This window comes from Mustela nigripes, chromosome 2, assembly GCF_022355385.1.
Source record: "Mustela nigripes isolate SB6536 chromosome 2, MUSNIG.SB6536, whole genome shotgun sequence".
Classification (NCBI taxonomy): Eukaryota; Metazoa; Chordata; class Mammalia; order Carnivora; family Mustelidae; genus Mustela; species Mustela nigripes.
In genome coordinates this window covers 71,117,435-71,133,284 of record NC_081558.1, presented here as the reverse complement: position 1 = coordinate 71,133,284, position 15,850 = coordinate 71,117,435, and the positions used below count along the sequence as shown (strand labels likewise).

Here is a 15,850-nt window from a genome sequence, read left to right as displayed (position 1 = left end):
GACAAAATATGGCTGGTGGTATTCATGAAATTAAGTTTAAGGCACGGGGCATGCCTATTTAGCCACTCAAACTCCAAGCAACTGAGATGATATACAAATGAGCAGCTCGTGTGACTTTTAAGCAAAAGAAAATGAAACATTAAGGTGCTATACTAGAAACCACTGCTTTCAAATACAAGCCTCTATCGGTATGACTATTTGCAAATGACAGAAAATCCAAATTTAACTGGTTTAACAAAAGATGTGTTTTGGCTCACATAGCTGAAAAGCCCAGAGTTAAGTCTCTCTCAGGTAAGGCTTGGACTACTGGCTCAATGTCACCAGGGACCCACTTTTTCCTCTAGTTTGCCATTATCTTCTTTGGTATTGCCTTCATTCTCAGGCTCCACATGCTAACACCAGGAAGCTCCAGACTCCCCCCTCACTTGTCCTTTTAACAGTAAAAAAAAAAAAAGTGTTTCCCTAGTTCAAGACCTCATATCTTCCTATATATCATATAGAGGAGGACAGAGAGTGTCTTCTTTGGTTGTTTTCAAAGAAAATCCTCTCTCTTTCAGAAGGCCTACTAAATATCTCCTCGTATCTCCTTGGTTCTGTACCCAAATAGGACAAGTTGATAGACCTGGGCTTAGAAAGTTGGGGGTGAGGCCAAACCACGTGGCTGAGAAAGGATGTTTTTCCAAAGATTATTTGGGTTATTGTCACCATAAAGAAGGAGAATGGATGCTGGGAACCAAATCAGAGATGAATAATATGGAACTCTGACTTGACCATGACAAAGACATGCTCAGAATTGCAGATACTGGTTTGCAACTGAGTTGCTTCTAAGACAACTCTGTAGCTCCCTCTGAGTTGTAAAACAGAAGGGATTTTATTATTCGTTACCCCCAAGAGATTCTGGACAGAACAGCTAATTTTCATGTGTGAATGACGCTATACCCTATTTTTACATTTCCTCACTTTCTGATCCTACTTTTGAAAACTTTGAAGACAAAATTTTACCATAATCAATTTTGATTTTAATATATTGCTAATTGCAATTTACCAAAAAGTATCTTAAACTTCTAATTTCTCTTTCATATTTAAATTTCTCCAAAATTTAGGAAGTGAGTATTAATTTCATTCCTCTTCTGACTTTGAGATGCGTGGGAAGTGTCATTACAAATTGGAAGGTCTTCCATGTTATGAATCCTTCACCACAGACTACGGTCTTTTGATATAGGCTCAGGGCTTTCAAGTACCTGTCTCTGGGGCTCTGGTAAGGAGAAAACTAGTCAGGAATTCTCTTAGTAGGGGGCATCCATTTCTACATGCTATTTCTTAATCCCTCTGAAATACACATCTTTTGCTGTATTTTGGTAATTCTCTCATTGCGATACTCCTAAAATTTGTCTTGCCATTCCACCACTCTGCCTACAAATATTTCCATCTTTGAGGAAAAGAGTTCCTAGGGTTGATTAACTTCCATGATCCTCCTCCATTAATCCAAACTGTTTCTTCTCTTTTGTGGTTCCATTTCTATGGGTTGCTCTTCTATTCATTATCTCTCTCCCATTTTAGGATACTGATGTCATCTAGCATACATATCCTCACTCTGGGAGCTTATTAATATTTAGGATTCTAATGATCACCTCCTTGTAGCACTAGTCCAAGCATTCAACCCTCTATTAACTGTGCCTGTGTAATGTGTCCACTGGTAATATCGCCAATCTCTCACTGAGTGTTCTTAGTATCTCTTCCTGGCACTTCCACCTGTGCAACTCCCTAAATTGAATTGAATTGTCATGTCAACAATTGAATTGTCACCAATCATACTGAATTGGTGTGTCATAGGGCTCTATCCTGGGTTCTCATATTTTGCTATACTCGCTGGAGGCAGTACCATCCAATAGAACTTTCTGAAATGATGAAAATGTTCTAGGTCTACACTATCCAGTATGTTCTGGTCAATATAAGAACCGAAAAATTTAAATACCTACATATAGGTATTTAAATCTAAATCTAAATTAATTTAAATCTAATTTAAATACCTACATATAGCCCCTGGCTGCTGTGTTTGGTAGAGCAACTCCAGGAGATTTCATTCATTTCTTCCCATGGCTTTAAATACCTTCTGCTCATTTGAGGACTTCCAGTTGCAAAAATCTAGATATGACCAGCCCTGAGCTCTAGACCACATATACAACCACCACTTGAAATTTCTACTGATATGCCTCATACCTATCTCAAATGTTAATCCATAACAGAGTTCTCAGTTTCTCCTTCCCCAAACCCATTCCCACTCTTATTCATTCCAATAAGTGGTCTGCTGTCTAATTCTCAATTAGATTAAATGCTCAAACCACAAACCAGAAAGCTTTCCCTAATTCTGTCACTCCTGCATCCACTGTTAGCAGGTCACTGATTTTTATTTCCAAATTGTATCTTAAACACATTTTCTCTCCATTTCTACTACCACCACCCACTCCAAGTCATTATCATCTCCAATCTGGATTGCTAGCCATCTCCAACATGGTCTCCTTTCACTTTCCTCCCTCTACAGGCCATTGGCTACTTATCAGTCAGCAATCATCCTAAAATGTGAATCCAACATGTCATTCCTCCACTGAATACCCGTTAATGGCTTTTCACTTAGGATGGAATTTAATGATCTGGTCCACCTGTGTCTACAAGTTTAACTTATGCCTCTCCTAATCTTGATCATTATGTTATACCCCCAAAACTTTTGGTTTCTTGAACATGCCAAACCTTTCACACATCAGAGTCTGCAGAGCAGTTCCCTCTGCCGGTTGTTCTTCCCATTCTTGATACATGTGCCTTCTTCTTATTCTGATTTAGCTTTAATATTACCTCTTAGTCTAGGCCTTCCCTGACCATTTATATAAAGAGGCTCCCTCTCCATTATTCCCTCTCTCTGCTGCATTCATTTCCTTCATAACACTTAGCAATTTTTTAATAAATTACTTGATTTTTTTTGTTGCTGCTATTTGGTCTTTCTCACTAGATGAATGTTCCAGAAAGGCAGGAAGCAGGTCTGCCTTACCATTGTTCATGCAGCACCTAGCACAGTGCTTTGCATATAAGCAGGTGCTCAGTGATATTTGCCTAATAAACTTCCCCCAAATGCCTGTTCACATCACTCATTTCCATTCCTTGGTTCTGTGTAGTACTAAAGTTTCAATGCTTATTAGAGGTTAACCTAACTGGACTATGCTAAGCCAAGTTCTCCTTACTACATGGTTTTAGGCTTCAGCAATTAGATAGTATGTTTGTAATTTTCGGGAAGTATTAGGTTAGTCCAAGCCAGCCTCTGGCTTCTCTTCCTTGCTCCTTAGTCAACAGTTACATTACCTGCTAGGGAACTTCTAAAATGGAATGCCTAATGAGCAGAGGCAAAGTGCAAACTGAAAATTGGCTCTAAAGGTGAAGTCTGGAATGTAAATTTCATCTGTTTTGTCCAGCACTCTTCTCTGAATAGGGCCTTTGTTTCTCTAACAGTCAGTAGCTTACTGCCTGAAGCTCCAGCTTACTCTGGAATGTGTAATATCATGACAATAGAAGGGAAAGTCTGGAAATGCATTGGGGTAGTGGAACAATGAGAAGGGTTGTAGCTATACACATTTTTATGAAAACAAAACAAAAGCCTACATTTTCCCAGTCCCACAGTGCTATCTTCTAACACAAGAGGAATCAGGTGTCTCAAGACTGCACATCTCAGACTACCCTCCACTACTTTCCTTAAGTTACCTTGGTGACCTCAAGGTGGACCACAACCTCAGAGGAAGAAAGAAAGTTCTGGAGTTGGCAATGTAACTGCACTGTTATCTACAGCAAATATGGTTTTAAGTGAGGTAGACTTATGAAAGCTGAGTACTTATATATAAAAAGAATACATCCAGGAACACACAAAACCAGTAAAAGTGGCTGTCTCCTTTTTTGAACTATTTCAACTTTTTTTTTTTATCATGAGCATGTTATAGCTAGTCAAAAATAAATATGCTTCAAAATTTAAAAAACATAAAAGAAATACAGTGTTGGTCCTCAAAGAGCCATTTAGCTGGACTTACATAAGACATTAGAATCTAAGACAGCACATAGTGAAATACCAATTTGGACAGTACTGATGACAAGTAGAAGAGAAAGAGAGATCTGTTTGGCTGAGAGAGCTGGGTCTTAGATGAGGAAGGGAAATTTTTAGCCTAGGGAAACTTGAGCAAATAGAAATGAGCAGCAGAAATGTGCACAAATAAAGAACAGTAAATCTAGAGTCAGATAGACCTGCTTCCAATCTCAATTCCATAACACATTAGCTAAGTGACCTTGAATGAGTTTTATAACTTCTTTCAACCCCAGACTTCTCATTTGTAAAATGAGGAGTACCCACCTGAACAGGATTCAGAGAAACTAAAGATTGTATGTAAAGTGGTTAGCATAGTATCTGACAGAGCAGACACTCAACTAAAATTTGCCTAGCATGAACATGGTAGAACAGGACGACCGGTCTTGCTAGATCAAGGGGAATCTGTTCAGAAGGGGCAAGATAATACTGGTGACTAGAGTTAAAACAAACTGTGGACAACCACCTCGTTTTGTCTCCGGAGTTCCTGGTGCGTAAGAATTACAAACAAGTACCGTTATTATGTGTTTGCTAATGTTCAAGAAAGTGAGCGGTTAGACAATTGCAGGGTTTCTCTCTAGCATGGCGCCTCTGGTGCTTAATCAGAACGGAATTCTGACTGAAGGCCTTCCCACAGTCATTACATTTATAGGGTCTTTCCCCAGTATGGATTCTCTGATGTCGGATAAGGTGTGCCTTGCAGATAAAGCTTTTCCCACAGTCTGTACATTCATGGGGCTTCTCCCCCGTGTGGACTCTCTGGTGCTGAGCAAGATCGGAGTTCCACATGAAGCCTTTCCCACAGTCCGTGCATTCATAAGGCTTCTCCCCAGTGTGGATTCTCTGATGTCGAAGTAGGGCTGGGTTCCGAGTAAAGCTTTTCCCACATTCCTTACATGTATATGGTTTCTCCCCAGTATGGATTCGCTGATGTTGTGTAAGGCTAGTGTTCTGACTAAAGCCCTTCCCACATTCCTTACATTCAAAGGGTTTCTCTCCAGTATGTATTCTCTGGTGCCGAATCAGGTTTGATTTCCAAACAAAGGCTTTAGCACATTGTTGACACACATAGGGTTTCAACCCGGTGTGAATTCTCTGATGTGCAATGCAATGTGATCTAAAACTGAATGTCTTCCCACATTCCTTACATCCATAGACTTTCTCTCCATTATGAATTCTCTGATGTTGGTCAAAGTCTTCATTTTGATCAAAACACTTGCCACATTCTTCACATATATAGAACACCCGCTGACTGAGAATTTTCTGACGGATAACAAGGTGGGTATTCACATCAGTGTTCTCCAAACTATCTTCTCCTGACACCATCTCATCTTTGACAATCACTTCTATAATATCATTTGCAGTGTTCTCTACACTTCTCCCATTTGAATAGTCAGACCATCTCCCTAACCTGCTTTTTAACTCCTCACAGGTTTTTCCAAACCAGAATTCCTGGGAACCATACCACCGAGGTCTGCGTGATACCACCATGTGGTCCTTTGGCTCGTCAAAATGTTCCTCCTTCAGAGCACAATCTTCTTTCTCACTTTTCAACACACCCTCTGAAAGCAGAAATCAAAGCTGCAAATGTCATCATTACCCAGGACAGAGTGAGTAAGGTCACCAAGTGGTACTATTGTGTCCATTTCACTCCAAGTGCCACCCCTGTGTCTCAGTGGCCCTGCTCTAGCTGAAAATGGCACAACAGGGATATCATACAGAAAGTAACCAAAGCGTATGCCACAGTAAGGCAAAAACTAGACAGAGTCCCTGAGGGCTACGATTCCCAAGCACCACGGGAGCTCTCCAGAAATAGATGAGTTGAATCTAAGGGAGACAAGTCAGAATTTCTTTTAGGTAGTCTGGTTTCTAACATGAGAAGGCCAGGTTTCAGGACAGAGGACCTGTTCAGAAATAACAAATCCTTGTGGTATACCTGTGGAACCTGAACTTGTCACACACAGGGGGAAGCAACAGGGAGAATCTTCCTCATACTGGTCAACACTAAAAGGAAATATGGTCTTCTCATTCAATCCAGTTCCCAGTTCCACCATGAAAAGCGCTTCCCCAAACTACTTCAGGCAAAGACTGCCTTCTCTTTGTTCCCACAGTGCTTTGGTTACACCTCTGTTACAGCATCGGACTTTGCTGTAACTATACATTTATGCCTATGTATATGTATGTATATGTTTATGTAAATTATACATTTATATATATGTATACGTATTTATGTGTATGTATATGTAGAATGTACCATTAGACTGTGAGGCCCTGCAAGAGAGGGGCCATACATTACTTGCTTTCTGATCCCTAAAAACTAACAGAATGAATAAAATACAGCATTTACTTTTAAAATTTTGGTTGACCATAGCAGCCAGTAGATCATCTGTTCTGTTAGAGCCTAAGACCCAAGACCCACCCGAACTAATTGATCATGTCTGAATGAAAGCTGAAGTTTAGAGTTTAACTTTTCTCTTCATTAAATGGTTGACTTGGGGATTTCTCAAGAGATTTTTATTTAGAACATAAACAGTAAAATGGAATTTTAGCAATTTACAAAAAAAGACAGTGGAAAACGTGCCTGGGAGGAAAGCGCTGGTTTCCCTCACTTACCAGTACAGATTAGGCTTGGACCCTCTCCTTGCGATTTCAGGTTCAATGGCTCTTCCACCTGCTCAAGATGGGAGATCCCAGCAGGCTTTAGAAATGGACATCCTGCCAGGGTCAAGATATAAATAAGGCTGGCTCAGTCAGAAGATTGGGGTGCGTTAGGAAAGGAGCAGAGATGGAAGTGGTAATGGTTAATGAAGGTAGGTGGAGAGACTAGTACACAGGTGACCTAAAACTTGAGAACAATATAAAGGATAGAAAACAGGTGCACAGCAAAGCTGGGATTCCATCAGTTTCCCAGAACATGAAAATGAATCACTCATTTTTAAATGTCAAGAAGAAATAGGAGAGACAAGGTCTCTTCTTTACCTCCCCTAGAAGGCAAAAGCAAACTGACATAGAAAACAACCCGGATGGGATGGAATTGCAAAGAGTAGTTCCTGAGGCTATGTTGGGAAGCCACAGTCCTTTAGCTTCCTCCCTCTCTATCCACCTATCTATATTGCCTTTGTTAGGGCCAATTTAATGTTAAAACTTGTTTAACTATTAGGGCCTGCTTAGCCAAAGCAACTCCATATTGCCTAGGTAGCCATATTGTTGTTTACATCCACAGACTTCATTCCGGGAATAAAGGCCCCCGTAGCTCCTGGTATGGTTCCGGGTATCGATTCTGGGAGTAAATGCCTTAACAACAGAAGCCACGTACCTTGGGTCTGCGGTTAAGCCCTATAAAACCAGCCTGTGAGATCGGGAGGGGGTCGCTCTCTTCGGAGGCGGCCCTGGCTGGTCAGTCTGACTTCTAATGCTTGGCATAGAATAAGGCTTCACATAATTTTCACTTTGTCTCAGTCTCTTTCCCCTGGCCAGTCAGTCTAACTTCTAAGGCTTGGCATAGAATAAGGCTTTGCATAACTCTCACTTTGTCTCAGTCTCGTTCCTTTGATAACGGACGCCAATACCTTCTCCTTCTACAAAGGGCCAACTATGGGTCAGTCTCTCTATGGCACCCATTAGACATGGCCCTAAAGCCTCACTCAGCCATTTCCAGAAGTTACTTCTTATTCTAATGACAGACACTTCTAATAGCAAAGGTCCACTTGAATAAACTTTTCTTTAGGCTTAGCTAAGATTTGTCTCTTTGGAACGCCCATCCAAAGCCTCTTAAAAAAAACAAACAAACAAACAAACAAAAAACAGAACAATTCTTCACCCTCCAAATGACCGCCTTCTATATTGCAGAAGCCAAGGCCTGTGTGTCCCCTGATATTCTCTTCTTTAAGATGAAAATGGACTTCAAATAGGGGCATGTACTCAAAGGAAGTTTTCTACAGGTCAGGGAGCTGTCAGCTTTCTGCCTAGACCCAAGATAGGAAATTCCCATGGGTGGTAGGAGAGTAAGCACTGAGATCCTGAGAGAAAGCAGTGGACACTACAGTTGTCTCTCTACATCCAATCTACCACCACCAACAACCTCCCTCCTCCCATCATCCCCACCATTATGGAGTAGCCATGCCCTTTGGAGGGGAGTGCTCCCAACCGCAGTTCCTAGTGTAGCCCTCACTGGTCTAAGTCAAGCGGGTTAAACTATCCCACTCAATCCAAGAGAGATAGTTTCAGAAACTGGCAGTCCAGGCCAAGACAATCAGTGCATGCTTCTCTGGCCACAGAGATTGGTTTAGAGTTGCCATAAGACTTAAGATGGTACTTCGCAAAGGCCTGAGGAAGGCCTGCCCTATTTCTCTTTCTAGGTATGAAGAAGCAGAGCCTTGGTTACAACTACCAGTCATCTTTTTTTTTTTATGTAATATTTCTTTTTTATTTCTTTTCAGCGTAACAGAATTCATTGTTTATGCACCACACCCAGTGCTCCATGCAATACGTGACCTCCATAATACCCACAACCTGGCTCCCCCAACCTCCCACCCTCCTGCCCCTTCAAAACCCTCAGATTGTTCTTCAGAGTCCATAGTCTCTCATGGTTCATCTCCCCTTCCAGTTTCCCTCAACTCCCTTCTCCTCTCCATCTCCCTATGTCCTCCATGCTATTTGTTATGCTCCACAAATAAGTGAAACCATATGATATTTGACTCTCTCTGCTTGACTTATTTCACTCAGCATAATCTCTTCCTGTCCCGTCCATGTTGCTACAAAAGTTGGGTATTCATCCTTTCTGATGGACACATAATACTCCATAGTGTATATATAACTACCAGTCATCTTACAACCACAAGAGGAGCCAGACTGTAAACAAAGCCAGCATACAAGGAGATATAAAAGAGCAGAGAGTGAAACCTGGATCAAGGTGTACCTGCACCCTACCTATGAACTTCCTACTTACATGAAACAGTAAATTCCCCTTTTTTGTTTAAGACAATCTGAATTGGGTTGTTACTTGCAATAAAAAACATCCTAATATGGAAAGACTGCCAGACACAGCAAGGAGCTGTGAGAATGGGGAAGTTGAAGGTACAGCTCAAGTTCCATCTGCCCACAGAAGAGCTTGTGCAGGAAGAAGATAGAACAGGGCCAGGGAGGCAAAAAGGGGACACAGTTGTCACTAGGAAATTAGGAACAGGAAAGCCCTGTGTTGGGCCGAAAGGAATGCCAGGGCTTTGCCCACCAGAAACCCCTGAATTGGAACTATAAGTCTCAGGGCTATTGGGCCTTCTTGGTTTATAATGATAAAGAGGGGCATGACACCACAAAAGGGCAGTCAGAATCTTCTGCTGGAAGACTATAAGGAGGTAGAGAATGTAGAAAGGCCAGCCCAGTGTGTCAACAGCAAAGTCAGGGAGAACAGATGAACGGAAGCCATGATAAGAACAGTGGAGATGGGTTCAAGGCCAAACAGGTGAATGAAGAGGAGCCAGGGTGAATAATAAACAGACTCAAGGAGATGGAAAATCGTGGGAGCACGGAAAAGGAAGAAAAAAAAAAAAAAAAAGGAATTCCACTGGTGACTAAAGCACTAGGTTAAGAGAATGCATACTGATTACATTTTAAAGATCAAGACAAAGGAACTGGTCAGATGACTGGCACCTGTCCTCACTCACCTGAGGAGATGCCCCTCGGGCCCTCTCCGTCCAGAGCTCCCTGAGGAGCTTTGCACCAGGGTGCTTCCCCTCGTTCCAGCTGGGAAATCAGAGCCGGTTTAGGAAATGGAACTGCTGCTTTCGGGGAAGGAAATGGGACAGGCAGGTGAGAGGGGTGACAGAGAGCAATCCCAGGGCTCCTCCCAGGCTTTGTCTTCAGGGGTGGAGGTGAAAGAAGGGAATTAACTAGGGAGAGCAAGAAAAGGAAGTCCAGGGGAAGGGACCAGAGACTGGGGGGCAGAGCAGGGGAGCAGGAGACTTACAAAGGACAGGAATTAGAGTAAGAGGTGCTCAGTAACAGTCTGAGTAAGTAATGGATGACTCCACTTATTGAGATTGAGCTTTCTTGTTCTCTCCCTCCCTTCAGCTCTCAAGTTCAGACATCTGCATGAGGATGCTTGGTACTGGGTTCGATCTCCCAAACGGAGCGGGTGGGAAACTGAACACTTGGTGGGGCACCGGGAATCTGGTGGGGCATTACTGGGGCACCAGGAATCTGCTCTTTTTCTACTCTACCCCCAGCTGGGAGTCAGGCAGCTCTCACCCTGGGACAAGAAAGTCTGATATGAGGCTCAAATGTATACCAGGACTTCCCACTTCCCAGCAACCACTGAGGCTGGGTCATTAAGGTTCCGAGGTTGCCACTCAGGTGGGGGTTATCAAAGACTCCTGAGCTTCTAAGGCAGAAGGAGCCAGGAAACTCTGAAGGGCAGAAGCAGAGTCCAAAAATAAAATCCTTACCCAGGGAAGCCACAGCCCCATAATTCTCCAGCATCACATCCCTGTACAGGACCCTCTGAGTGGGAGCCAGGCTGGTCCACTCGTTCTCAGAGAAGTAGACAGCCACATCCTCGAAGGTCACTAACTCCTGAAACAACATATGTTTAAGTGCCCTAGGACAATCCCAAACCCAGGCCTGGAATAAGGGGTAGACCAGGCACTAAGGAGTACTGGAAGGGATGCCAGTTGAGTTTCTGGATTCTGAAGGTCTCCGGAACTCTCTGCCAATTGGCACCCCTACTTACTTACAAAGATACAAGGGATCAGCCATCAGTTTTTCATGTCTTTTCATCCTTTCTTCTTTTTCGTGAATCTCTGCAAGTTTTCCCTTTTCATCCTTGTGGCCCAATGATCTGGACTCTAGGTACCCTCCTTTCCCACAGCAGGCCCTTTGTCAGAGGTCGTCAACCCTTGCTAAGAAGTACAACTACCATCTATTGACTGAGCCTTTGGCAGGCACTTTACCTATATTAAACTTTGCATATGCCTCACAGCCTATGAGGAATGGATTAAATTCATTTTATAGAAGAAACTCGCTCAGAGAATCACTGCCCCCAAAGTTCCAGAATGGAGAAAGAATTCAGGGCTGTTTGCCTCTCCAGCTGTTCTCTACTGGGCCACACTGCCTTCTAGCCTCACTGCAGCCACCCGCTGCCCCTTTGTGAGGCTCTTTCTCTTCTCTCCCTCCCCCTCACTGTCATGGGCCCCAGAGGCAGCTAAAGGCACCTCAGAATACCCAGGCTGCTCTGGAGATCCACACTCTGACTTGACTCCCTGCACTCTGCCACTCCAGCACATTCTCTCAAACGTGGTACCCTACTCTCTTCCTCACTTCTCAGTCTCAATGCCCCCCCCCCGCCCCCCGCCGCCCTTTCCTGTATCTCTGGGAGCCCAAGCTTCTGCACTTTCTCTTACCTTCTTCCTTAAGAAACACAAGCAGGACAATGAAGAGCCATCAAGGTTTCTAATTCCAAGCCACTGCCTCATCTCCATACTACTGAGAGGCTGATACTGTTGCATTTCAAGTAGGTCCTGGCCTTACAAAGTCAGCACAGCGACTCACCCAGCACCCCAGGGCTCAGACTAGCTGGTTCACCCTTGCCCCGCCTCAAAACATCCAAATCCTCTGCGCAATTCCACTGACTGTTCAAAGGCCCCGCTCACCTGCCAAGAATCGTCTCCTGCACCGCCACCCCCCCCCATCCCCTATCCTGTCAACCTGTCACGAACCCAAACCCCTGCCTTGCCCAGATCTGTGTCCTCGCACCTGCAGCTCCCCCTGCCTGGAGATGCAGTTCCTCCCTCTGGGGCCGGCAAACTCAGATTCATCCCGAGACCCACCTCAAACATAACCAGTTCTGTAAAAACCAGGGACATGGAAATGCTGGACATTCGTCGCGGCGCACAGCGCTCTGTGAACACCTCTGCCCCAGCGCTTGGCTCCCGCCTGTGCAGCTGCACGTGTGTTTTCCCTGCTGGCGCCAGTCTGGAAAATGTCGAATCCGTTCTGCTCCCTGCCTGTTCCTCCGGCCCCTCCACTCTGGGCTGCACCCCGATTTCCCGGTTGCCGCACTGCCCCCTCCGCCCCTCGTTGTGGGCCTAGAGCCCGGGGCAGAGCCGAGCCAGCTTCGTGGCTCCGGCCCCGCACTCACCGGGCGCGCCCGGACCGGTGCGGGCTGTCCCAGTAGCAGCTCGAGTGCAGGGCCGAAGGGGTCCCCGATCGCCAGGGCCGCAGCCGCCATGGCCCAGGCCGCCCTCCCGGGAAGCGAGTGCGCGCCGGGCCAGACCGGCGGCTGCCCAGGGTTGGGGAGGGACGCTTCGGACCCGGGCGGATCCGATAGGGCGGCCCCGCGCCCGGCAGCCGGCCGCGCACGTTCGGCACTCCACGCCCCGCGAGGCGGTCCAGCCCCGCGCCAGCTCCCCCCGCTTTTGCGCGAGCCAGAGCTCCGCACCGGAGAGGTGGAGGCGGCTGCACTCTTGCCACTCTGGCTTCTCTAGGACTGCGGAGGGCGCCACGTCTCTGTGGTCCTCCCTTCTTGCCCTAAAAAGAAACAGGGAGCCCCGAGCGCGTCCGGCTCTTCCAGAGACGCTAGCTGCCTCGGGGCGCCGCTGTGGGGATGCAGGGGAGCGGGCGGTTGGGGAGAAGGCTACCTCTGGGAATCCTTTCCCAGCCCTCCTCTTCCCACTGACCACCCTTCTGCTCTCCTGCACTGCGCTCGTAGGATGGATGCTAGTATGAAAGAGCACTTCCTTCTCTTGACATGCCTGTTCATAGATCTCCATCCCTTGACGGGGCTCTACATTCCCAGAGGGAAGCTAATAGCCTTGATCGTCTTTGTGCCTCGGTATCTACCCAACGTCTAGCACCTCTTATGGCCCAGTTTCTTTAAGTGCTGAGGAATACTTGTCCAATAAAGGAATGAATAAATGTTGAACCAGTTTTTCAGGTGGAGAAAGAGAGGAAATGGCTTATCTAACGTCACATAGCTTGCCGGGAAGTTAAACCTTTAAAAGAAATTGTAGAAATAAAAGAAGACCGCCAAAATGAGAACAAGCAAAGACTATTTATTCAGAGCTTGCTATAAGCAAGGGAGTCAACCACCATCACTTGCATTTGGCAGAGACTATGCGGGGCAGAGAAGTGGGAAAGGTATTTATGGCTGGAAAGAGAAGAGAAGAGAAGGAAAGGAAAAAGGAGGAGGAGGAGGAGGAAGGAAGGAATAAACGAATAAACGGAAAGAAAAGAGAGGAGAGGAGAGGAGAGGGGAGGGGATGGGGAGAGACTTCAGGTATGCTCTGATTGGAGATCCTTGGCTTGGTGGTTGGGGGGGGCGTTGCTCACTAGAAACAAGGCACCTTATGTGAGTGGTTGGGGGGAGGATATTAATCAAATTCTGGCTCTTTGGTGCTGATTGCCACAGGGTTCCTTTTGGCTTCCTGGACTGATTGCTGCAGGCTATGGGTCCGAGTTCTATTTTTCTATATGGTCTGGCCATTTCCCATTTGTATATATAGTCTCTTGGGGTGAACAAAGTAGGAAGATGTCTGCTTCACTGAAATTCCAATTCAGAGGCTCAGATTCCTGTCGGGTCCCCTAGTATTAAGGGCTTACAGATACCTTACCTGTGAAAAATCACAGAACAAAGGAGACTTCAGATGAGATTCCTGATTTGTTTGCATGCTTGTTTCTAAGAGGATACTGGAGAAGCTCCTGAAAGGACAAGAGTGAATAGTCTGTGAACACTGAGAAGGAAGCAGTGAGTCTGACCCTGGGAAAGATCACAGGAAGGATGAGCACACAACAAATCCTCCCACGATCTTCTTAGGGACAAGATGGAGAAAACTGTGCTCAGTACAAAATAATCAGGGGGAGTTTTAGTTCAGAATAAGGAGCCCTCAGGTGCCTGATTATTAAGTCATGGTCCACCAGAAAGAAGGTCTTCTTATGGACCAGCATTTTGGTTCAAAACTAAAGAGGAGATAGTCTATTTTTACCCATATTCACCATATATTTCTACTCTTTCCATTCTTCTTCCTGTTAAACACACAGCAGGCAAACAGCAGGCAAGGTCAGGGCCCTGTCCCAACTGACTTGACCAGGAAAGATACAAGAAGTCGCTTTTAGATTCATACAATATATTACTTATGTAAACAGCAAAAGGAGCAGAGAGCCTGATGCGGGACTCCATACCAGTATCCAAACATGCCAGTCCCCAGATCCTTGTCTCACACACCAACACAATGACACCAAAACAAAAGGGGGCTCAAGGAATCCTTGGTGAGGAGCCAACTTCAGACTGTAGCTTAGCAGTGTTACAGTCTGTAGTTATATCCAGAAGGCCTCATACCTCTTCAGAATCTGAGAGGCAATGAGAAATTATCTCCTGATCACCTCCCACAAGAGATAGGGAAGGGAGTGGGAGATGGGTTTGAAAGCCTGTAAAGCCCCTCTCGTCCTCTCGTGTTCTAGAAGGATCACAAGGTGTTCTGCCATGACTCAGAGTAGCTGTTGTTCAAGCTTTTGCCTTCATGGCTTACATATGTGCAAACTAGCCGGGACACTGTGGTGAAGCCACTCCCCTACAACAAGACCTCCCAACTGTTTACACATAAATATTCTCAGGAATATGAACTACCACATAGGTTATCAGATACTCTAATTAGTTGTACTGATAGAGGCTTTGGTCAAATACATTCCATGTGTCTTAGGCAACTTCAGACAAAAATGACCATGATAGTGACATGTAGTAGTATAACCAGGCCCACTGGAAATTGGACCATAATCAGGCTCCTCATCCAATCCAGCTAAATAGGTCATTAATCCAAATGAGGCAAGCGATAATGGCAATGACCCATACCCCTCCTAAACTGGCCAGCAAAAAATCCAGGGCAGTACAATTGTCCATTACCATTATGCTAGAGAATTTAGAACAATCAGCGGTCTGTGAAAAATGTACAAGAAGTCCAATAATAACAGCATGAGCCTAAAGAGAAAAATTTCAATGTCCAGGAAGTTCATCTTATTCTGTAGTTTCTTGCTGAGACTGTTTTTCTGGAGTCAGTAGCTATTGGAAGGATTCTGAGTTTTTTAATTAAGATTATTTGTTGGCTAGTTGTAAAATTGAGGGTGGTGTTGGAAGCCTGGTTTGCTGCTCAGATATCGTACAGACAAAAGCTAAGAGGGTAATGGTCCCTCCCTCTGTCCCTGACTTCCCAGGCCCAGGGTCTAAATCTTACCAACCAGCATTGTCCCTCTTCTTCCACAACCATATGACCATTATGACTAGTCTCTCACCTTTTCTCTGTCCTCTCCATTTCTCACCCACACCATAGGCTTAGACTCATCCTTGGCTCGCTCAGAAGTTCCTTTCTTCTATAATTTAGAACATCCTAGAATATCTCTTACCCTCTGACATGTGGGTCATGCCAACATCACCTGAGTTTTCACCTAATTCATGGTCATTATAATCATTATCTATAACTGCCCAAATCCAGTAAGCATGGCTAGGTGGGGAGATAAACTAAATTTCAGTATCCCAGCCCCCAGCTCTTTTTATACTACTTGAAAATTCTAGAAGTCCAGTTTTCCAGTGATAGGCATAGGAGGGGAAAAAAAATAGAGCAATAAGGGTAAATTATGTAGTCTGGGTTTCCTGTAGCCAGTTAGGGCTTTCTCCCACTCCTGAACCTCATAAATAAACATTATACTTAAATGTGAGGTGGACTTTTACGTAATTATCACATGTGGAGG

The 15,850-nt window shown here is 44.8% G+C and overlaps 1 protein-coding gene across 2 annotated transcripts; it reads right to left on the bottom strand.

Annotated features, from left to right (window-relative positions):
* Window positions 1-3,910: 3,910 nt before the first annotated feature.
* Window positions 3,911-12,535, bottom strand: ZNF662 (zinc finger protein 662). 2 transcript variants are annotated; one of them, XM_059387954.1, is made up of 5 exons: window positions 12,252-12,535; window positions 10,561-10,687; window positions 9,781-9,894; window positions 6,731-6,832; window positions 3,911-5,679 (listed from the first exon to the last, which is right to left on the bottom strand). In XM_059387954.1, the coding sequence occupies exons 1-5, from the start codon at window positions 12,339-12,341 to the stop codon at window positions 4,649-4,651; spliced, it is 1,464 nt and encodes a 487-aa protein (XP_059243937.1). In that variant the 5' UTR covers window positions 12,342-12,535; the 3' UTR covers window positions 3,911-4,648. The 2 variants fall into 2 exon arrangements, with proteins under 2 accessions (XP_059243937.1, XP_059243938.1); XM_059387955.1 differs by having other exon boundaries at window positions 11,941-12,340.
* Between the last annotated feature and the right edge of the window lie 3,315 nt (window positions 12,536-15,850).